The 24,245-nt window shown below is 41.2% G+C and overlaps 1 protein-coding gene across 2 annotated transcripts in view; it reads left to right on the top strand.

Annotated features, from left to right (window-relative positions):
* Nucleotides 1-24,245, top strand: part of corin (corin, serine peptidase) — a 260,269-nt gene that overhangs the window by 43,834 nt on the left and 192,190 nt on the right. For both annotated transcript variants that reach the window (XM_087987873.1, XM_087987868.1), the window contains exon 3: nucleotides 3,279-3,764. In XM_087987873.1, coding sequence (XP_087843999.1) covers nucleotides 3,279-3,764 — 486 coding nt within the window. The remainder of the gene's footprint in view (nucleotides 1-3,278; nucleotides 3,765-24,245) is intronic.

Raw genomic sequence — 24,245 nt, 5'->3', positions numbered from 1 at the left:
AAAATGAACTGGGCAATGGGGTAGGTCCATACAGATACAGAGGCAGGTGTTATGTACCACACAACAAAGATACATTCCAGCAAGAAGAAAAACTCGAGAAATAAAATGCAACACAAGTGGCTAACTGAGGTAATTACAGACAGTATTACATTGAAAGAAAAAGTGCGGAATTCTGTGGGGATTGCTGATAAGGTCAGAATAATGGACAGGATTGAAAAACCAGCAAAGTCTGATTAAAAGAAGAGAGAAATTAGAGTTTAACAGAAAGCTAGCTAGAAATATAAAAACAGATCTCCCAAAGGCTATGTCTTTTCATTTTACTGTTCTATAAATTGTGGACTAAGATTAGAAAAGAACTATGTTAAAACTATTGGATTTATAAAGATTGCTGAATGGTTTGAAAACAAGTAACTTAATATTCATTGTGAAGATTGTTTATATAGCTGCAATTGCAAATGGGATTGAACCAAAGGGTTGTGTACAAATAAAGCTTTGGTTCGCAACAATTGGTAGATTGATTTGTAGCTTAGAGATCAGTTACCAATGACGAAGTTCTCTTTTCTGCCAACAACTATGATTGGCCCTCAGTTAGCTGAACAAGAGAAGCCTAAAGACCTTCACCAGCTTAGGAGTTCTCTCTCTCTGTTCCATGCAGTAAAGGTCACTTTAAACCTGAAAAAAAAGCAGTCTATTTTTCCTTCAACAATTGCTGAAAGTAGGGACTTTTACTAATAAACTAGATAACTTTTATAAGTGAACCAGCACCCTGTGCCCCTTGATAAAAATGCAAGTATCCAGAACAGCACAAAACTCATACAGATCATCTCAGCAACCCTTGTGAACAAGAACCACTGACTGCATTCCCAATTTTTCCCTCTGTCCAGTTTTTTACTTCACCAACTGGTTTCAGTGTGAGTTAACAGTCCAGACTGTGCTTAGAGGGAATGTGAAAATGAAACCTTTACTTTGGGTGGCATGGTGGCACAGTGGTTAGCACTGCTGCCTCACAGTGCCAGAGACCTGGGTTCAATTCCCACCTCAGGCAACTGTCTGTGTGGAGTTTGCACATTCTCCCCGTGTCTGTGTGCGTTTCCTCCCACAGTCCAAAATGTGCAGGTTAGGTGAATTGGCCATGCTAAATTGCCCGTAGTGTTAGATGAAGGGGTAAATGTAGGGGAATGGGTCTGGGTGGGTTGCGCTTCGGTGGGTCGGTGTGGACGTGTTGGGCCAAAGGGCCTGTTTCCACACTGTAAGTAATCTAATGGTAAGTCAAGTGGAGTGTTATGTTGTAAAATGGGATTGCTGTTATATCACTGGGAACTGGAGTGAAGATTATAAAGAAGTCCTCTTTTTTTAAATTCACAGGTACATGCTGAGTTAATTTGCAATTATTTTCCATAGATTTGTGAAGACCTTAAAGTGCAAAATCTTGCTTAAACATTTTGCAGCTGACTGTCTGCTGAAATTAATTAAAGCTTCCCTTAGCTGCTGTTCTAAATAATTGTCGTTGAAAATTGAGGCAAAATGCAAGTGAAATTGATCACATCCAATTCACATCTGGGAGGGAATATTGTCGGTCGGTTTATAGTAAATGTCCGTGTAGATTCGGTCACCCGAGATACCGACCGACTCCCACAGTTACGTAGACTACACCTCCTCCCACCCTGCCCCCTGTAAAAATGCCATCCCATATTCTCAATTCCTTTGTCTCTGCCGCATCTGCTCCCAGGAGGACCAGTTCCAAAACCGTACAACCCAGATGGCCTCCTTCTTCAAGGACCGCAATTTCCCGCCAGACGTAGTCGACGATGCCCTCCACCGCATCTCTTCCACTTCCCGCTCCTCCGCCCTTGAGCCCCGCCCCTCCAACCACCACCAGGACAGAACCCCACTGGTCCTCACCTACCACCCCACCAACCTCCATGTACAACATATCATCCGCCGTCATTTCTGCCACCTCCAAACGGACCCCACCACCAGGGATATATTTCCCTCCCCTCCCCTATCAGCGTTCCGAAAAGACCACTCTCTCCGTGACTCCCTCGTCAGGTCCACACCCCCCACCAACCCAACCTCCACTCCCAGCACCTTCCCCTGCAACCGCAAGAAATGCAAAACTTGCGCCCACACCTCCCCCCTTACTTCCCTCCAAGGCCCCAAGGGACACTTCCATATCCACCACAAATTCACCTGCACCTCCACACACATCATCTATTGCATCCGCTGCAACCGATGTGGCCTCCTCTATATTGGGGAGACAGGCCGCCTACTTGCGGAACATTTCAGAGAACACCTCTGAGACACCCGGACCAACCAACCCAAGCACCCCGTAGCCCAACACTTTAACTCCCCCTCCCACTCCACCAAGGACATGCAGCTCTTTGGACTCCTCCATCGCCAGACCATGGCAACATGACGGTTGGAGGAAGAACGCCTCATCTTCTGCCTGGGAACCCTCTAACCACAAGGGATGAACTCAGATTTCTCCAGTTTCCTCATTTCCCCTCCCCCCACCTTGTCTCAGTCAAATTCCTCGAACTCAGCACCGCCTTCCTAACCTGCAATCTTCTTCCTGACCTCTCCGCCCCACCCCACTCCGGCCTATCACCCTCACCTTGACCTCCCTCCACCAATTTCCAAAGCCCCTCCCCCAAGTCCCTCCGCCCTACCTTTTATCTTAGCCTGCTGGACACACTTTCCTCATTCCTGAAGAAGGGCTTATGCCCGAAACGTCGATTCTCCTGTTCCTTGGATGCTGCCTGACCTGCTGCGCTTTTCCAGCAACACATTTTCAGCTTGCATCTTAATTAATTGACTTTGTATTTCCCAGCTCAGATAATATTCATAAGCTCCTGAAGTTAACCAAGTCATTGTACAGTTTAATGCCTCTGCTAATAATTAGAGGAAACACAGAAATACCCATTAAATTATTTTGAATGGAGAGTTTGACCTTATTAAAACTAAATGGTTTCCAATTATATCAAAAACATTTGGGTTTGTGACATAGTATAAGGACATTCAACCTGCTGTGTCTGTGCCAGCTGAAAAGAGCTGCAGCAAGTATAATTCAATGTGATGAGGATTTCTACCTCTACCAGACTTTCCGGCAGTAAGCTTAAGACTCCCATCATACACTTGTTGAAACATTTTCTCTTCAATTTCCCCCTTTGCTGACTAAGTCTACACCTTTTAGTTATTGACTGAGGGAAAGGCTAGTGTTTATAAATTATGAATTTGCTTATAACAATGTATTAATCTTTTTCAATATTCTTCAACAGGTGTTATAGGTGATGGTCTTTTTGATCAAAGGAGGAATCATGTACTTGCCACCAGTGGAACCGTACAAGTATCTGATAATACTTATACAGATATCATTGGAAACAGTTCAGGAATGCCAAAACAAATAGATTTGGGGACACCATCTCCTTTTGCAGTATCAAATATTTCAACTACTGGTGGCCTGAATAATGAAGACAAGTTGACTGATTTGAATAAGGAACAGTTGAACACCACAGTGATGCAGGAGGACAGATTGCAGTCAACACAGAGCATATCCCCCAGTTTGGATGACATCAGTGCAGGATCATTCTTGCGTGTGGAAGATACAAGCTCAGTCACTCAGAGGACAGATGGAATATTTTATTCTAATGAAGCACCTACAAATGTCTCACCATTCAAGACTTCTTTCCCCAGCCTCAGCTCCACGAGTATTGCGACAAATAATGACACAACACATGAAGCTGCATATTTTGACACCAGTGTTGGTAAGAATTCATTTTGCTTGTAGTCAATTGCCTGGATTTTGCTCAGTGATCAATGAATAAGGCCAGCCATTCATTATGATTATATTCCCTTACAAATTTCAATGGGATTTTGCACTCAAAGTTGTGATAAATAGAAATCCAAAACTGCAAAGACATCTCTACTGGGCACTATGTGACCAGGGCAAATAGGTTAAGGAGATGCTCATCAGATTGAAGAATCCTCACCAAGATGTAAAGAGCCCCAAGTTAATCCCAATGACAGCCCAGTGCAAACTCCCAGGCACTTGTTTTACATTGTTCCTGATATTCCTTTTCATTTCAGTCAATGGAATTAGACACCAGGCTGTTTTCCCTGGAGTGTCAGAGGCTAGGTGGCGACTTTATAGAGGTTTATAAAATCATGAGGGGCATGGATAGAGTTAATAGACAAAGTCTTTTCTCTGGGGTGGAGGAGTCCAGGACTAGAGGGCATAGGTTTAGGGTGAGAGGGAGAAAGATATGAAAGAGACCTAAGGTGCAATTTGTTCATGCAAAGTGTGGTGCACATGTGAAATGGGCTGCCAGAGGAGGCTAGTACAATTGCAACATTAAAAAGGCATCTAGATGCGTATATGAAAAGAAAGGGTTTGGAGGGATATGGGCTGGGTGCTGGCAGGTGGGACAAGAATGTTTTTGCTGTGAATCATTTTTGCATGCCCACATTTATAAAAAGAGCATGCTTTCTGATTTTTCGATACCCTGGTATTACATTAATCTTATTCGCATCACTTACTCTAGTAATTCCAAGTTAATCAGTTCACATCCACAATGCATATCTCAACATTCTAAATGCATGCATTATATGTAGTGTTATTCATCTTACCCCCGAACCAGATATTACATTTTCTCACAAGGATTCTAATGTTAATGTTATGTGAAGTCTTAACTTGTAATAAGAATAAGGTTGAAATAACTCCATGAAGGCCTGTATCCCATCACCAAGTCATCCTTTATATTACTCATGCACAGTACATGATACTGACCCAGCTCGTACAGGTTTGACTCCGAGAGTGAGCAGAATCCCTGACACTCTTTTTTTTTTTCTTTTTTTTGATTGCAACAATTGCCTTTGTGGAGGATTCATGCCAGAACTGGTCGAAGTGATATTCCCCAGTTTTGACCACATACAATACCATTCCTGTTTCCTTGTTAAGAATAACTCTTGGAATCCCCAGAGAGCCATCATCAAAATTCCTTACATGGACTGTATCTTCCCCTAGTAATTTTTCAGACCTAGGCAAAATGTCAGCTCTGTTGTGCTCCATAGAGACAGAGCCCCTTTTTTATGGCTTTCGTCTTCTCTTCAATGGTGTATAATCTGTCCTTGCTGTGGTACATTAGCTTGTTTACACGGAACACAAACATCTCCCTCTTTAGCTGGATGTCAGCTTCAGACAAATGCCTTAAGATCTCCTCCAAACTCTGCACACATTCCTTTACAGTAGATCCTGAGATTAACATTATCCAGACAGACTGCCACTATGGGTACCACTTGGAGGATGTTCTCCATTATCCTTTGAAAAGTGGCACAGGCTGAAGATTGCCCCAAAGTTCAAGAGTGTGAACTCATACAGTCATTTGTCAGTATAGATAGTAATGTACTTCTTGGATGACCTCTCAAGCTTCAGTTGGAGGTAGGTGTGACTCAAGTAATTTAGAAAATATGTGACCCTCAACCAGCTTTTCATATCAGTCTTCCATGTGTAGGTAGGTTATCTGTCTAAATAGGAAGCTCTGCTGGCCATCAACTCATATTTCCCCCAGGGATGGACAGAATTGTCAGGTTTTACTACTGTGTGTGGCCATTCACCAAATTGTACTGGGCATATGCCAATTCAGACTCTACTTTGGCACATAGGGAGTGGGGACTGGCCATGCCTTGAAGTGTTTAGGACAGGCCTCTGGGTCCAAATAAATATTGACCCTGGTGCCTTTTATCTTCTTGATACCTTTTTGGAAAACTTTGGGATACTTCCCAATGACTTCATATAGATCACTAGTACCCATTTTAAAGATCAGTTGCCTATCAGGTGGAGTTTCTGTAGCCTGGCCTATCCCAAAAGTATGTGTTGCTGGAAAAGCGCAGCAGGTCAGGCAGCATCCAGGGAACAGGAGAATCGACGTTTCAGGCATAAGCCCTTCTTCAGGAATCGGGCTTATGCCCGAAACGTCGATTCTCCTGTTCCCTGGATGCTGCCTGACCTGCTGCGCTTTTCCAGCAACACATTTCCAGCTCTGATCTCCAGCATCTGCAGACCTCACTTTCTCCTATCCCAAAAGTATCACCTGCATTCCCCACAGAATTAGTCTGGGCCTCTGGATTATTAGTCCAGTGACATTACCTCTAGGCCCCCATTTTCTTTCTCTCTCTCTCTCTCTCTCTCTCTCTCTCTCTTTCTCTCTCTCTCTCTCTCTCTCTCTCTCTCTCTCTCTCTGTCTTCTCCAGCCACCCCATCCTAGTCCACATTTTATCTTATACCCAGAAGTGCTCTTCACCCACCTGAACATTTTTTTCTCCATCATCCAATTATCATTATATTCTGGGTCTGCTTTATCATTTTTATCAACCTGTTCAGAAATATTACAATATATCACTGGAGCAAGAGGGGCATGAACCCAGTTCTCAGAGGTTGGGACACTACCATTGCTTCATAAAAGGCCTGCTCTGGATCTGCTGTATTCTTTTATAATCAACGTGTTCAGAATTGTTAAACACACTTCTGGAGCTGATTGGACTTAAACGTGGATATCCTGGTTTGATGGTAGGGACACTACCACTGCAACGCAACAGCCCCTGGGTCTGCCTTATATTTTTTATATCAAAAGTACTCTTACTCCCAACTGAACCTTTTCCCTATCACAAAATCATTGTGACATTTTTGATTTTATTTTTAACTGTGACCAACCACAGGTAAATCACCAGTGTAGTCAATTTGATATTACAGGTAAAACCCATTACGGGCAATACAAGCCATCAAAGGTGAGGGAGAGATAGGGAGAGTGGGAAAGGGCTGAGTCAAAATGGAGTTGGAGAGAGAGAGAGAAAGTACCCCTGCAGTGAGGGGTCTGCTTTAAGACTCAGGTAGTGAGGTCCAGCTAGGCTGGCCGTTGCTTGTCACTCAATGAGCTTCACAGGGAGATTAATTAATAATTCATGATCAGCTTTGTAGGGGTTATTACAATTCCTCAATATCTATTTGAGGAAGTAATTAAATTCACTAACGCCAATGGATATATTTGAGTTTAATTTTCAAAAAGTATTTAACAAAATATCAGTTTTGTTTTTGGGAGCATGTATGTTATTGTCATGACATAGTGAAATGGAAGGGTAAAAAGGTGGTTAGTTTTAATTGATCAATTAGCTTGAAAAGGGACAGCTTGAGCACTGGGCTGTAGATCTGTAAGACTGCATTCAAGAGAAGAAAGTTGTTGTCAATGAAAAGCTTATGTCTCAGTTTTTGATGCATTACTTGACCATTTAACAATTTGAAAACTGGAAGACTTATGCAATGAGTTACAGATTAGCTAACTGGATTGAAGGCAGAAGGTGCTGATCAATGTCAAAAGTTAGATCGGAAATGGAGTGACTCATGTCATGAAGGTGAAGGTGTGTACTTTACTTTTAAGAGAGAGTGAAAGCTTGCACTGAGAGCTTGCAGGTACCTGTCATGTGACTAACTAGCAGTCTCAGAGTGTACTGGAAAATTGAAATATGTAACATTTGGCTGTGAAACAAATACCTGAGTTTTGGTTGCTGTTTTTACAACAATTTGAATTGAACCATTCAGTTTAAATTATACCCCAGAATACTAAATACCAATCAATTTTGAATTTATTGTCTTGCCAACATCGAACCAATGAGATGATCCATTGCTGGAGATATAAAGTAGCAGATGTTTTGACAGCTAGACAGAGTGAAACCAGCTACCATTGCCAGAGTAACTGCTAGCAACACCCTCTCCATCAAAGGCACCTTTTTCATATGAAACATCTTTGCAGCAAAAGATCGAAGATCACCCAGGGGGATCTCCAGCCAGAGGAAGACAGATGCTGACAATGACAGCTGCTATGTGGTTTTGAAATTATGTTGATGTAATTTTAATTGTTATTTTTAATTGGAAACGTATATTGTTGGAGGCAGATAACAGGCATTTAAGAGAAAAGAGGCTTAGAGTTGTGAACAGTTGTTGTTTAATGTTCACTTTTAGAGTTAAAGAATAAATTGATATTTTTTTCTTTAAATAATGGAATTTGAGAGTTCTCTGCTCATACTTGAACAGATTATGAGGCAAGGTGAGCTTTTCTGGATGTTTTGTTTAATTAACAGAAGGATTTACCGCTGCGTCGTAATAGTTTGGGGGCTTGGGGCCATGATTTGGACAGACTTAGACAGATGCAGTCTGAGATTTGGACAGATTTGAATAGATTTGGGGTTCAAAAAATCCCAGCAGATTTAAACACATGCCTATTAGTGTCCTAGATCTTTAAATAAAACATAGGCGAGACAATTTGTTTAATTTCCGTTACTTGTCGTTAGTTAAGTTAGAAGTGAGAGAAATGGCTCTTAAGATTGCTAAAGAGGTTCTTGGGTTTGAAGATGATTCTCAAACTTCCCAAGAAAGTTTAGAAAGATAGAGAAAGGCCATACTTTTAGAATTAGCAAAGAGGTTAGAATTGGGTCTAACCAGGGACAAAAGTAAAGCTGAAATTGAAAAGAAGTTAGTTAAGCACTTGGGTGCGTCAGAGAAACAGACAAGTGCAGTAGAGTTAGAAAAAGCTTAAATTAAAATTGAGGAAAATAGAGTTAGAAGATAAAGGGAAAGAAGTTTCTTAGCTGAGCAAAAAGAGAGCGAAGAAAGGGAGCGAGAAAAGAAAGAGAAAAGGAGAGAGAATTCGAACTTCAGAAGTTGAGACTTAGTCAAGAAAGTCAAGTTAACAGAATGGAGATGAAAAGAGAAGGTAATATATATCCAAATATGTTAAAACATTGCCACATTTTGACGAGAAAGATGTTGAAGCCTTCTTTATTTCTTTTGTAAAATTGGCTAGGCAGATGGAACGGCCAGAGAACGTGTGGGTAATATTAGTTCAGACTAAGCTAATAGGCAGAGCTAGTGAGATATTTGCCGCACCGTCAGATGAGGGGTCAAGAGATTATGAATTTGTCAAACAGGCAATTTTTAGTGCTTATGAATTGGTACCAGAAGTGTATAGACAGCAGTTCAGAAACACGAAGAAGGAACCCAATCAGACTTAAGTTGAGTTCGAAAGAATTAAACATAGTAATTTTGATAGATGGGTGGGGGTCTCAAAAATAGTTAAGATCAATGAGGCTGTAAGAAAGATTATTCTGCTGGAGGAGTTTAAAAACTCACTTCCAGAGATGATAAGAATTCATGTGGATGAACAGGAAGTGAGAAGAGCAGCAGAGATGGCACAAGAATGTGCACTGGTGCATAAGGCAAACATTAGCTTCCAGCAAGAATTTCATCATGTGAGGGATAGAAATTGGGAGAAGGGGAGATCTTACACTACAAAACAAAGAGTAGAGCACACTGATAAAAGTTTACCACAAGGAAGTCCAAGAGGGTGAAAAGGAGGTGAAAGGCCTCAGGTGTTTTCACTGTAATGGAGTGGGGCACAGAAAATTACAGTGCCGGTGGTTTCAGAAGGGCACTGGGAAAAGGTGTGGTAAAAGAGACTAAGCCAGTGGCATTAGTGAAAGTAGTAAAAGAAACCCCAAGAAAAGCCAAAGAGCAGCAGGAGAATGCACAGCCTAGGCAGGAGCTCGGTATGGAGTTAGTACCTGATCTCTATAAAGAATTTACCTCCATGGGTAAAGTTTACTCAGACAGAAAAGAGAAGGAAAAGAAGCTATAACTCTGAGAAATACAGGATCTAATCAGTTGCTAATAGTAAGAGATGTACATATTTGTGCTCTTCCTGACCTGTTACCCGAGAGAGTGGTAATTTGTGAGATAAATGGACAGAAATTTAGCACCCCTATGTAAGATCAGGTTGAAATGCCAACTCAAGACTGGGGACGTAACAGTGGGAGTGATTGACGGAATGTCAGTTCCATGAATGCAATTTGTTCTTGGGAACGATTTAAAAGGATCTATGGTGGGAGTGGCACCCCTCCTTTTGGAGAAGCCAAAAGAAGACCAGGAAACTGAGGAGTTAAAAGAAAAATATTCTGATATTTTCCTAGTATCAAAATCCCACCATCATAAGTCACAGCACAAGGCAAAAACTGAAGAAAAAGATGAAGGGTTGAGTTTCAGTTAGCGGACACTCTGTTTGATGTAATGGTGCAGGAAAAACCTGAACAGGCAGTGGGTTAAGCAGAGGTGTTTAGTCCTGAAAGGCTAATTGACTTATAACAGAAAGACAAGACAATAAAAAATGCATATGTTGATGCATACGCAGAAAAGGAGTCCAAGAATATTCCTGAAGGTTATTATGTTAAAGATAGAATCCAAGGATGAACATGGAACCACAGCAGAGGAGTGCAGAGGAGATGGGCCAAAGTGCACCAGATTGTGTTGTCGGTAGCATACAGACAGGAGGTGTTACAGGTAGCAAGTACCTCATCCTTGTGTATACCAGGCCAATAGAAATGCTTTTGTACCTTAGCCTGAGTCTTCCTTACACCTAGGTGATCTCCTACTCAGGCAAAGGTACAAAAGCATTTCTATTGGCCTGGAATACATAAAGATGTGGTTAACCTTTACTGTACATGTTATACATGCCAAGTGGTAGGTAAGCCACAGGTGGTAATAAAACCAGCACCTTTATTGCCAATTCCTGCATTTGAAGAACCTTTCACGTGGGTTATAATTGACTGTATAGGTCCACTCCCTAAAACTATAAGTGGGAACCAGTATTTGCTAACTATAATGTATGTGTCTACCAGATTTCTGGACGCAATTCCATTATGGAATAATAAGGCAAAAAGAGTGGTAGAGGAGTTAGTAGCTTTCTTCACACGGTATGGGCTACCCAGAGAGATTCAATCAGACCAAGGGTCCAATTTTACTACTATACTGTTAAAGGAGGCTATGGATAGCTTCGGCATACAACACTTTAAATCAAGTGCATAGCAACCTGAATCTCAGGGATCTTTGGAAAGGTAGCATCAGACCCTGAAGACCACATTAAGAGCATACCGTCAGGATTACCCAAATGATTAGGATAAAGGTATCCCATTCATATTGTTTGCTATTAGAGATGCCCTAAATGACTCTACTCAGTCACTCCCTTCGAGTTAATGTTTGAATATGAAGTAAGAGGGGCTTTGAAACTAATTAAAGAAAAATTGACAGGACCAAAGTCAGGGATCTCACACTTAGATTATGTATCAGAGGTGAGGGAGAGATTAAATCGAGTGGTGAGTTAGCTAAACAGCACCCAAAGAGAGCACAGCATAGAATGAAGCTGGTGGCAATTAAAAGCTCTGAAATTCCAAGGTTTTCCTGTGAGGGCGATGTATTAGTCTTGTTACCAGTGGTAGGAGAGCCATTAAAAGCCAGGTTTAGTGGTCCCTGAGAAAAAGTTGGGTCGGATAAACTATATGGTAAAGATGCCAGAAAGGAAAAAAAAACTGTTGGGTATGTCATGTGAATATGTTGAAAACTTATTATAATAGAGAAGGAACTGGAGAAACATGTGTTAGTTACTGCCCTGCAGAATGAGGAATCAAATCCAGATGTTGTGGAGTTTTACGTGTCTCAAAATGCATTAAACAATGAGAAAGCCCTTGAGGAGTGGGATAGGTTAATGAACTAGCTGTCACAGGAACAAAGAACCCAATTGAAAGGTTTGTTGCAGCAGTATGAAGACCTATGTAGGAATAGGATAGGGAGGTCTAACGCTATTGTGCATGAGGTAGAAGTAGGGAATGCTGTTCCGATAAAATAGCACCCCTACAGGCTTAATCCTTTCAAAGCCACACAGATGCAATGCTCAGTGAAGATATCATCAAACCAATTCTGAGCGAGTGGAGTTCACCAATCGTGTTAGTTCCCAAACCTGACAGGAATCAACAATTTTGTGTCCACGATTGGAAGGTCAACGCTGTGACAAAAATCGGCCTTCTATCCAATATCAAGACTGGAGGATTGTATAGAGAAAGTTGGACAAGTCAGTTACATCACAAAGTTGGACTTACTGTGTTGTTATTGCCAGGTATCTTTGTTATGGACTAGGCCAGGCCACTCAAAACATTCTTGAGCAGGCAACCCAGACCATAACTTTGCACTTTGTTTCGGTAAGTATACAGTGAAAATTAATTGGGGTAAGTTAGTTAGGTTGACTACTAGATTTTTAAAACAGGCAGAAATTTATTGACAAAATAAAGATCAGAACAAAGAACACCTACAGAACTCAGTCTATCCAAACGACACTTAATTATGCTGACCCAAATATACACAACAGTCTCAATACGGAAATCCCCTTAAAAAACAGTTTACAAAAAGGAACAGATGCTTCCAGGTTGAAGTTAGAAGGGCAGAAAGACTGAGACTTTCGCAACCTGTTTCCACACAGCTGAACTCCTAACTAGTTCTGGACTGAACTGCTCAGCTTGAGCTGGCCACTCCCCTTTCATTATACAGGTCACTTCTAAAACAAGACCACTTTGACCTGAAGTCTCATCTGTTTATGTATTTAAAAAAAGGTCTCTCAATACTCTTTAATCTCTGTACCAAACCAGTCTGATCAGAACCAGGAGAGTTTTATGACCCCTCTGAAAAAAAAATCGAGGACACAGTATCCTTGAGAAAGGAACAGCTTTTAGAAAAGAATTGACCAGCTTTGTGACATCACCGCACTTACAAAAATGAACCATCAGTAACAAAAGATGGCTTCATTTTTAAAACACTTCAAAACAAACTGGTTAGTAGTCTAAAATACACATATACACTGTACTAACTATAAACATGCAAACATGCACAACTACATACAAATTCAGGCCGCTGTACACCCACCACCGAATGCCTCCGTATCTCATTCGAGTCTCGATAACACATCAGCAATCACATTTTTGCGACCTGACACATACACAATTGTCAAAGTGAATGGCTCAAACAAGCTCCATCTAAACAGTTTGACATTTTTGTCCTTAAATTCTTACACCAATGTCAATGGGTTGTGATCAGTGTATACAATTGTCTCTGATGCATTGCTGTAATATAAACATGGAAATGTTGTAATGCCAACACCAAGCTTAAAGTCTCTTTCTCCACTGTTGAATATTTCTTCTGATGAATGTTCAACTTCCTGGAAAAATACCTGATGGGTCTTTCTGTTCCCTCATCATCCTCCTGCAGGAGCACCGCACCAACACCCACATCACTGGCATCGATAGCCACCTTGAAAGGCTTTGTGTCATCTGTGGTGGCTAATACTGGGGCAGCAGTTAATATAGATTTTAGGCTGTCATATACCATTTGACAGTCTGCTGACCACTGAAACTTCTTGCTCTATTTTAACAATTTAGTGGGTGGAGCAGCCACACTGCAAAAATTCGGCACAAGCATTCAGTAAAATCCACTCAATCCCAGGAAACGTAGTACTGCTTTTTTTTCATCTACAGTGTGGGAAATTCCTGAATTACTTTTGTTGCTGCATCCTGTGGGGCCATTTGTCCATGTCCAATAACATGGCCCAGGAAGGTGACCTGGGTTTCTGGCAAATTCACATACACCTGGGTTTGCCAGAAAGCCTGGCTTCCGAAGTCATAGAGTCATAGAGATGTACAGCATGGAAACAGGCCTTTCATTCCAACTTGTCTGTGCTGACCAGATATCCCAACCCAATCTCGTCCCACTTGCCAGTATCCGGCCCATATCCCTCCAAACCCTTCCTATTCATATACCCATCCAAATGCCTTTTAAGTGTTTTAGTTTTACTAGCCATCAGTTCCTCTGGCAGCTCATTCCATACATGTATCACCCTCTGTGAAAAAGTTGCCCCTTACGTCTCTTATATATCTTTCCCCTCTTACCCTAAACTAATGCCCTCTAGTTCTGGACTCCCCCACCCCAGGAAAAAAGACTCTGTCTATTCATCCTATCCATGCCCCTCATAATTTCGTAAACCTCTATAAGGTCACCCCTTAGCCTCCGACGCTCCAGGGAAAACAGCCCCAGCCTGTTCAGATTCTCCTTATAGCTCAAATCCACCAACCCTGGCAACATCCTTGCAAATCTTTTCTGAACCCTTTCAAGTTTCACAACATCTTTCCGATAGGAAGGAGACCAGAATTGCATGCAATATTCCAACAGTGGCCTAACCAATGTCCTGTACAGCCGCAACATGACCTCCCAACTCCTGTACTCAATACTCTGACCAATAAAGGAAAGCATACCAAATGCCTTCTTCACTATTTTATCTATCTGTGATTCCACTTTCAAGGAGCTATGAACCTGCACACCAAGGTCTCTTTGTTCAGCAACACTCCCTGGGACCTTACCATTAAGTGTATAAGTCCTGCTAAGATTTGTTTTCCCAAAATGCAGCACCTTGCATTTATCTAAATTAAACTCCATCTGCCACTCTCAGCCTATTTGCCCGTCTGATCAAGATCCTGTTGTAATGTGAGGTAACTTTTTTCACTATCCACAACACTTCCAATTTTGGTGTCATCTGCAAACTTACTAACTATACCTCTTATGCTCACATCCAAATCATTTATATAAATGATGAAAATTGTGGACCCAGCACTGATCCTTGTGGCACTCCACTGGTAGGAGGAGAAAGTGAGGACTGCAGATGCTGGCGATCAGAGCTGAAATGTGTTGCTGGAAAAGCGCAGCAGGTCAGGCAGCATCCAAGAAGCAGGAGAATCGACGTTTTGGGCATGAGCCCTTCTTCAGGAATGAGGAAAGTGAAAAAACTGCCCCTTAGGTCTCTTTTATATATTTTCCTCTCTCTCCCTAAATCTATGCCCTCTAGTTCTGGACTCCATGACCCCAGGGAAAGGACTTTGCCTATTTACCCTATCCATGCCCCTCATAATTTTGTAAACCTCTATGATGTCACTCCTCAGCCTCCGACGCTCCAGGGGAAAACAGCCCCAGCCTGTTCAGCCTCTCCCTATAGCTCAAATCCTCCAACCCTGGCAACGTCCTTGTAAGTCTTTTCTGAACCCTTTCAAGTTTCACAACATCTTTCCGATCTGGAGGATACCAGAATTGCAAACAATATTCCAATAGTGACCTAACCAATGTCCTGTACAGCCACAACACGACCTCCCAACTCCTGTACTCAATACTCTGACCAATAAAGGAAAGCATGCCAAACACCTTCTTCACTATCCTATCTACCTGCAACTCCTCTTTCAAGGTGCTATGAACCTGCACTCCAAGGTCTCTTTGTTCAGCAACACTCCCTCGGACCTTACCATTAAGTTTAACTTCCCTTGTGCTGTTACTAGTCCAACAAAACTCCCAGGTTTGTCTGGTTTTCCTACATCAGGCTTTCTCCTAGCCCACCAACACTGATTTCACATGGACCACTTTATTACAATGAAAACACTGGGCCTTTTTAACTTCTTTGTCCCCCACAAGAGTTTCTTTTTTACCCTGTGGTAAATTATCCTTATGATCTTCACTGAGATCTATCTTTCACTTTCCGCTTGAGGATTTCTCTTTGCCCCAGTTTCTATCCCTCATGGACTGAAATTGATTTGAAGCCAAACCGTGTTTTATGGACCAGCTCATAATCATCAGCCACTTCAGCTGCTAACGTTGCTGTTTTAACTCTCTGCTCTTCCACATGAGCTCTCACTACTTCAGGTGGTGAATTTTTGAATTCCTCCAAAATAATTATCTCTCTAAGGGCATCATAGGTTTGCTTGACTTTTAAAGCTCTTATCCATCTATCAAATTTATTCTGTTTGATCCTTTCAAACCCAATATAGTTTTGACTTGGGTCCTTCCTTAGATTCCTGAAACATTATCTATAGGCTTCTGATACAAGCTCATATGCACTTAAAATGGCTGCTTTTACCTCCTCATAATCCCCAGATACCTCCTCTAATAGGGATGTGAATACCTCACTAGCCCGACCTACAAGTTTGGTTGGGATCAACAAAATCCACATTGCCACTGGCCACTGAATTTGTTTAGCCACCTTTTCAAATGAGCTGAAAAAGGCTTCCAAATCCTTCTCATCAAATTTAGGCAATGCTTGAACATACTTAAACAGTTTCTCACTTGGCTTCTGACTACCAGGGGCTTGCTCCTCCTCACTCTCTTCCTCTCTAAGCCTACCCTCCGCCTTTATCTCCAGCCTTTTAAGCTGACTTTCCTTTTCAAGTGTCAATTTTTGAAGTTCAAAAACTCTCTCTTTTTCTCTCTGTTCTGCTGCTCTCTCTTTTTCCCTCTCTTCTGCTACTGCTCTCTTCTGCTTTTAATCATGTCTCAGACTGTTTCATATCTGGTGCCCTTTTCTTATCTTTTGCCTCTAACTCAAGCCGCTTTATTTGTCATTGAATTCTTGCCATCTCTATAGAATCTGATGGTTTCTCCAGCAATTTTAAATACTGAGTTACTGCTGTAATTACCTCTCCTTTCCTCACAGAAGTAGGGAATTTCAATTCCAGTTTGTCAGCAAATTCACAGAGTTTGGTCTTATTCATCTTTTGCAAAACTTCCAAAGTCACCGCAACCACTTCCAGAAAACTTTTGGCGACTGAAAGAGCCATTACTATCCCAAGCTCTGTCTACCCAACCAAACCAACACCCGAAATAAAGACACTAGCACCTACCACTTACTGTTTAAAATCTTGCAAAGAGCCCCACTCTATTATGGACTAGGCCAGACCACTCAAAACATTCTTGAGCAGGCAACCTAGACCATAACTTTGCAATTTGTTTCGATAAGTATACAGTGAAAATTACCTGGAGTAGGATAGCTAGGCTGACTAGTACATTTTAAAAGCGGACAGAAATGTATTCACAAAATTACACAATGAAACATAAAGAACAGAATAAGGAACACTTATTTCGTCCAGTCTATCCAAACTAGACTTAATTATGCTGTTCCAGATAGACACAACTGTCCCAAAGAGCAAACCCCCTTAAACGCAGTAAAAAAAAGGAACAGATGCTTATAGGTTGAAATTCAAAGGGCAGAAAGAGAGAGAGAGTTTTGTAACCTGTTTCCACACATCTGAACTCCTAACTAGTTCTGGACTAAACTGCTCAGCTAGAGAGCTGACCGCTCCCCTTTCATTATACAGGTCACTTCTAAAACGTGACCACTTTGGCCTGAAGTCTCATTTTTTATGTATAAACAAAAAAACCTCTCGATACCCTTTAGTCTCTGTACGAAACCAGTCTATTCAGGACCGGGAGAGTCTTATGATCCCCTCTGAAAAAAATCAAGGACACAGTATCCTTGAGAAAGGAACAGCTTTTAGAAAAAAGTGACCAGCTTTGTGACACCTTTATCAGAGAAAGCAAAAGAAGTTTCTGTGTTTATAACCCCAAATGGGCTATATCAATTCAAAACGATGTCTTTTGGAATGAAGAACACACCAGCCACATTGCAAGGACTCATGAACAGAGTTGTGACTGGGTTTACAAACTGTGCAGTTGATCTGGGTTCTGTAGTGATCTTCAAGGGGTCATGGAAAGATCACATAGTACATTTGGCAGAGCTCTTTGAGCAATTAAGAGAAGTAAACCTAATAAAAAACTGAACAAAAACAGAATTCGCGAAGGCAGAAGTAATGTTCTTGGGACATAATATTGATCATGGAGGGTTGACCCTGAGGAATGTAAAGACTAATACTGTTGAGGAATTTCCACAACCAACCTTGAAGAAAGAGGTGCTTCAATTTTTGGGACTAGGCGGATTCTCCCGAAAACTTCAGCAGCGTAGTGGCACTGCTAACAGATTTACTGAAGAAGAACACAATATTTCAGTGGACAGAACAGTGCCAGGAAGCATTTACCAAGTTAAAAGTAGTAATCGATACTCATGACATGGGAGTTGCAGCTGTACTGCTGCAGGAAAATGATGATGGAATTCAATAGCCAATTGGCTACTTTTCAAAGAAACGCAACACCCGTTAGAGACAATACAATACTCTACCATTGAAAAGGAATTATTGAGTGTGGTACTGGCCTGACAACATTTTGATGTTTACATGTTGAACAATATGCTGGAGACAGTTGTATACAAGTATCACAATTCTCTAACATTCTTGGAACGATTTAAGGACAAGAATATGAGATTATTTCATTGGAGTCTTATGTTACAGGCTTTTAATTTACAAATTGTACATGTTGCGGGTTGTAAGAATGTTAAAGCAGATGTGTTATCATGGATTTAATGGGTATAGTAAAGATAAGATTGAACAGCTACTAATGTTATATATGTGTGCAGAAATTAATATGAACTTAGATTAATGTCCTAGATATTTCATTGTAATGGGGTTAAGAATTAGAAAAAAAGAAGCCTTTTTTCATTATGATGATCCTTTTTTCTTAAGGGGTGAGTGTTATGAAGGTGAAGGCATGCATTGTACCTTTAAGAGAGTGAAAGCTGTTTTGCACTGACAGCTTGTAGGCACCTGTCATGTGACTGATTAGCAGTCTCAGAGTTTACTGGAAAATTGAAAATATGTAATATTTGGCTTTGAAACAAATATTTGAGTTTTGGTTGCTATTTTTACAATTCAAATTGAACCAATCAGTTTAAATTATGCCCCAGGATACTTAAACCAACTGATGTTGAATTTATTGTTGCACCAACATCGAACCAATGAGATGATCCATTGCTGGGGGTATAAAGAAGCAGGCATTTTGACAGTTAGACAGAGTGAGATCAACTGCGATCACCAGAGTAATTACCAGCAACAAACTCTCTATCAAAGCTACCTTTTTCATATAAAACATCTTTGCAGCAAAAGACCGAAGACGACCCAGGGGATCTACAGCCAGAGGAAGACAGATGCCAATGACGACAGCCACTGTGTGTTTTTGAAATTAATTTGATGTAATTTTTAAAACTTTTTTTAGTCGAACACTATATTGTTATAGAGTTGGAAGCAGCTAACAGGCATTTAAGAGAAAGGAGGCTTAGAGTTGTGAACAGTTGTTGTTGGGCAGCATGGTGGCACCACAGTGGTTAGCACTGCTGCCTCACAGCCCCAGAGACCCGGGTTGAATTCCTGCCTCAGGCAACTATCTGTGTGGAGTTTGCACATTCTCCCCTTGTCAGCGTGGGTTTCCTCCGGGTGCTCTGATTTCCTCCCACAGTCCAAAAATATGCAAGTTAGGTGAATTGGCCATGCTAAACTGCCCCTAGTGTTAGATGTAAGGGAATGGGTCTGGGGTGGGTTGCTCTTCAGAGGGTTGGTATGGACTTGTTGGGCTGAAGGGCCTGTTTCCACACTGTAAGTAATTTAATGTTCACTTTTAGAGTTAAAGGATAAATTGATATTTTTCCATTAAATAGTAGAATTTGGGAGTTCTCCGTCAATCATACTTTAACAGATTATGAGGCGAGGTTAGCTTTCCTGGATGTTTGGTTTAATTAACGGAATGGTTCACCACCGTGTCATAACAGTCACTAGTTCAATTCTTGATGTGCAGAGCGTAGTCTTGTCTTATAAATGCTGCTGTCAGTACCAAGCTATGTGTTCAAGTGGTGATTGTAAAGGCATGTTTGCACTAAAAAAGTAGTGAACAAAAATACTTTGGCTAACTGCAAAGTTTTAATACATATTTGGAAGTGCTAATCATTAATTGAAGGTTGACAGTCAATGCTTAACTATTATCAAAAGGCCTTTCTGATATTGAGAGGCATTTTGAGGTCATATAATTCTAAATCAAAACAAATTATGCCTTAATGGCAATCACTAATGAGATCATATTTGGATAACCCTATGCATCTTTTGGGATGCTCTCTTCGACATGTATTTTGAAGCTGTTTTAGAGAAATTTGCCTCTGATGGTTGTGGGACTTTGGCACCAAATTATAACTGCACAATCAAAAACAGATTGGGTTGGAATTTGCTGGAGAATAATTACATGTGAATGATACACACACAGTTATTCTCAAATCAGCATGAAGAGATTCCCTTGCAGGTTGGTTTATGTTGCTCCACCATTTGGTTTGCACAAATGACATCTCTTTCTTATGACTGAAACATGACTCTGCAAAAACAGAACGTTTGGTCAGAGGGCAAAATTTCAAAAAAAGATGAACCAGAACCCAATATGAAAACTCCATCTTTAAAGGAGACAGGATGTGGAACAAGTGGCTAAACCACTCATGGGAAGTGGTTTGGTCATTTAAATTTAATAACCATATACTTGCCTTTAATATTGACCCATGATTACAGATTTCCCAGAATGCCTACTTTTGGGTACACAATAAGCTTTTAAAGATGGCGTGGACACAAGTGATGCTGATGAATTCCACGATATCCATTACATTATTTTTTTCTGAGAATGGCATGTTGTGGGAATTGGGCAAGAATAATTTCATAGGGGGCGGATTAGGTAGTTAATGAAGCGTGAATACCTACTAGAACTCAAGGTGGCAATCCTTCCAAAAAACTTGACACAATTCAGACTTTGCCAAAACAAAAACATGAGATTCAGCTCGCTAGTTTAGGATATATACTGTCAGTCCCACTGTTCACTGAGATCCTTTACCACATTGTTACCAATATACACTTCCTGCAAATTTTAGTGCAAAGACCTATGTGTTGAAATGTGCAGAAATATATCTAAGTAATGGTTTGTACTGCATGATTTCCTTTTCCAGCAAGATCTGATCCATTATTTCATAAACTAAAAATTAAAACATTAAAAGGAATAGAATGCACTAGCTATTTGACCTGTTGTGAGTGGAAATGTCAGTTGTGCAAGATCACTGTCTAGGTTTTAATCTGTAAATGGCAGCATTAAACTAAAATATCTATTGGAGTGGACTAGTTGGACTGAAGGGTCTGTTTCCGTGCTGTACATCTTTATGACTCTATGAGCAGGAAAGAATTTGTTGCAGAGCTTTTACTTTCCTTTGGAAATAAAATTGATGGTAGAATTCCTGACAGGGTGGACTGAAAAGGATGCCTGAAGGAGTAGGTTTAGTTATTCAATATCTTTGTCTGGTTTAGTATTTTCTTAGAGACCTTCAAACTTGCACCACCCTCCACACGTGATGGTGAAAAACTTTGCTTTTTCTTTATTCATGGGATGTTGGCATTTTTGGTTAGGCCAACGTTTATTGCCCATCCCTAATTGCACAGAGGAAGTTAAGAGTTACCAAATTCCTGTGCGTCTGGAGTCACACTTAGGACAGTTGGCAGTTTTCTTCTGTAAATCACCTGTATGGACCAGACTGAGTCCAATATCCGAAGCTGGGATCTGCCTGTGCTGCTGGAGAGGTCTTAAACTCATTTGGCAGGACCATACGGCATTGGGTAGATTTAAAGTCAGGAGCAAGGTCCAATCAGATATAGAAGGAATGCTAGGACAGTCCAGTAGGCAGATAAGACATAGTCAGGATAAGGCACATGGAAAGTCTGGTAAGCTAAATTTAATCTATTTTAATGCAAGGAGCTTGACGACTTAGATGGATGAACCTATAGCATTGATCAGCACGTGGGAATATGATATTGTTGCAATCACTGAGACATGGTTGAAGGAAGGACATGACTGGCAGTTCAACATTCCAGCATTTCAAAGATTCTGGTGCATTGCAGGATGTAAGAGAGGTGGGGGCATTGCATTATTAATAAAGGATACTGTCACTGCAGTGCTGAGGAAGGACTGTTCTAGAAGTGTCCTCAAATGAGGCCATCTAGGTAGAGATTAGAAATAAAAAAGAGTGATTACTTTGCTCGGATTATACTATAGGTATCCCAATAATCAGAAGGAGATAGAGGAGCAAATATGTCGGCAAATCACAAAGGTAAGAGGGGAATATGGTTCTAGTTGAAGGGAATTTCAACTTTGCTAACATTAACTGGGATTGTCTTAGTGTGTAAGGTCTTAGTGTGAAAGGCGGGGTGAGATTTTTAAAGTGCATCCAGGAGAGCGTTTTGCGCCAGTACATGGATAAGTCCGACTATAAATAGACCTAATCTGAGGGACTGGGGTTTCAGCAGGTGAGCATTTTGAGGATAGTGACCATAAATACATAAATTTCAAAGTTATTACAGAAAGGAATAAATTGTGTTTAAATCGGGGATGATCAATTTCAAAATTATTAGGATCTGGTTACCATAGACTGGAATTGGCTACTTGCAGGTAAGTCCACATTTGGAAAGCGGGAGTCTTTTAAAACTAGTACAAAGAGAATTCAGGGCCAGTGTTTACATCTAAGAGTGATGGGCAAAGAAGGACATCCAGGGAACCTGGGTATCAAGGAATATTGAGAGAAGGAGGAAGCATATGTCATGTACAGCATATTAAAAAGAGGAGAGGCCTTTCAAAATGTAGGGATTATCTTAAAAATGAAATTAGGAATGCAAAAAAGGTCCACAAAATATCTTTGGCAGATTGGATCAAGGAAAACCCCAAGAATTTTTGAAAGTATGTTAAGAGTAAGAAGAGTACCATGGCAAGAAATAAATTCCTTAGAGACCCAAAGGGGAAACCTGTGCATGCAGTCAGAGGGCATGGGTGAGATCTTAAATGAATACTTCTCATCTATCTTCACAGAGAAGAAAGTCATTGTAGCTGGTGATTTTGGTTGGGATAGTGAGGTTCTAGAGCATGCTAAGTTTAATAAGGAAGTGGTAATAGATGTTTTATCAGGCATATGGGTGCATTTACCCCCAGGATCAAGAACAGAAATTGCCAGAGAAGCTCAGCAGATCTGGCAGGATCTGTGACCCTTCATCTGAAGAAATTATTGGAAAAAATTCTGAGGGACAGGGTTAATCAACACTTGGAAAGGCAAGGATCGATCAGGAATAGTCAACAAAGAGTTTTTAGAGGGTAATGCTGTCTGACTAATATAATTGAGTTTTTACAGAAATGACTAAATACATTGAGGGTAGTGTAGTTGATGTGGTTAGGCCACAGGTGGAATATGATATGCAGTTCTTGAGTCATAGAGTCATAGAGATGTACAGCATGGAAACAGACCCTTCGGTCCAACCCGTCCATGCTGACCAGATATCCCAACCCAATCTCGTCCCACCTGCCAGCACCTGGCCTATATCCCTCCAAATCCTTCCTATTTGTACATCCATCCAAATGCCTCTTAAATGTTGCAATTGTACCAGCCTCCACCACATCCTCTGGCAGCTCATTCCATACACGTACCACCCTCTGCATGAAAAAGTTGCCCCCCTCTCACCTTAAACCTATGCCGTCTAGTTCTGGACTCCCCGACCACAGGCAAAAGACTTTGTCTATTTATCCTATCCATGCCCCTCATAATTTTGTAAACCTCTATAAGGTCACTCCTCAGCCTCCGACGCTCCAGGGAAAACAGACCCAGCCTGTTCAGCTTCTCCCTGTAGCTCAAATCCTCCAACCCTGGCAACATCCTTGTAAATCCTTTCTGAACCCTTTCAGGTTTCACAACATCTTTCCAATAGGAAGGAGATCAGAATTGCACACAATATTCCAATAGTAGCCGAACCAATATCCTGTACAGCCGCAACATGACCTCTCAACTTCTGTACTCAATACTCTAACCGATAAAGGAAAGCATACCAAACGCCATCTTCACTATCCTATCTACCTGTGACTCCACTTTCAATGAGCTATGAACCTGCACTCCAAGGTCTCTTTGTTCAGCAACACTCCCTAGGACCTTACCATTAAGTGAATAAGTCCTGCTAAGATTTGCTTTCCCAAAATGCAGCACCTCGCATTTATCTGAATTAAACTCCATCTGCCATTTCTCAGCCCATTGGCCCATCTGGTCCAGATCCAGTTGTAATCTGAGGTAACCCTCTTTGCTGTTCACGACACCTCCAATTTTGGTGTCATCTGCAAACTTACTAACTGTACCTCTTATGCTTGCATCCAAATCATTTATGTAAATGACAAAAAGTAGTGGACCCAGCACCGATCCTTGGGGCACTCTACTGGTCACAGGGCTTCAGTCTGAAAAGCAACCCTCCACCACCACCCCCTGTCTTCTACCTTTGAGCCAGTTCTGTATCCAAATGGCTAGTTCTCCCTGTATTCCATGAGACCTAACCTTGCTAATCAGTCTCCCATGGGGAACCTTGTCGAACGCCCTACTGAAATCCATATAGATCACATCTACTGCTCTGCCCTCATCAATCTTCTTTGTTACTTCTTCAAAAAACTCAATCAAGTTAGTGGGACGTGATTTCCCACGCACAAAGCCATGTTGACTATCCCTGATCAGTCCTTGCCTTTCCAAATACATGTACATCCTGTCCCTCAGGACTCCCCCCAACAACTTGCCTACCACTGAGATCAGGCTCAC

Source organism: Chiloscyllium plagiosum, unplaced genomic scaffold, assembly GCF_037043375.1.
Source record: "Chiloscyllium plagiosum isolate Xiang-an unplaced genomic scaffold, Cpla_swu_hap1 HiC_scaffold_1, whole genome shotgun sequence".
NCBI classification, from domain to species: Eukaryota; Metazoa; Chordata; class Chondrichthyes; order Orectolobiformes; family Hemiscylliidae; genus Chiloscyllium; species Chiloscyllium plagiosum.
This window is presented reverse-complemented; position numbering and strand designations above follow the sequence as displayed.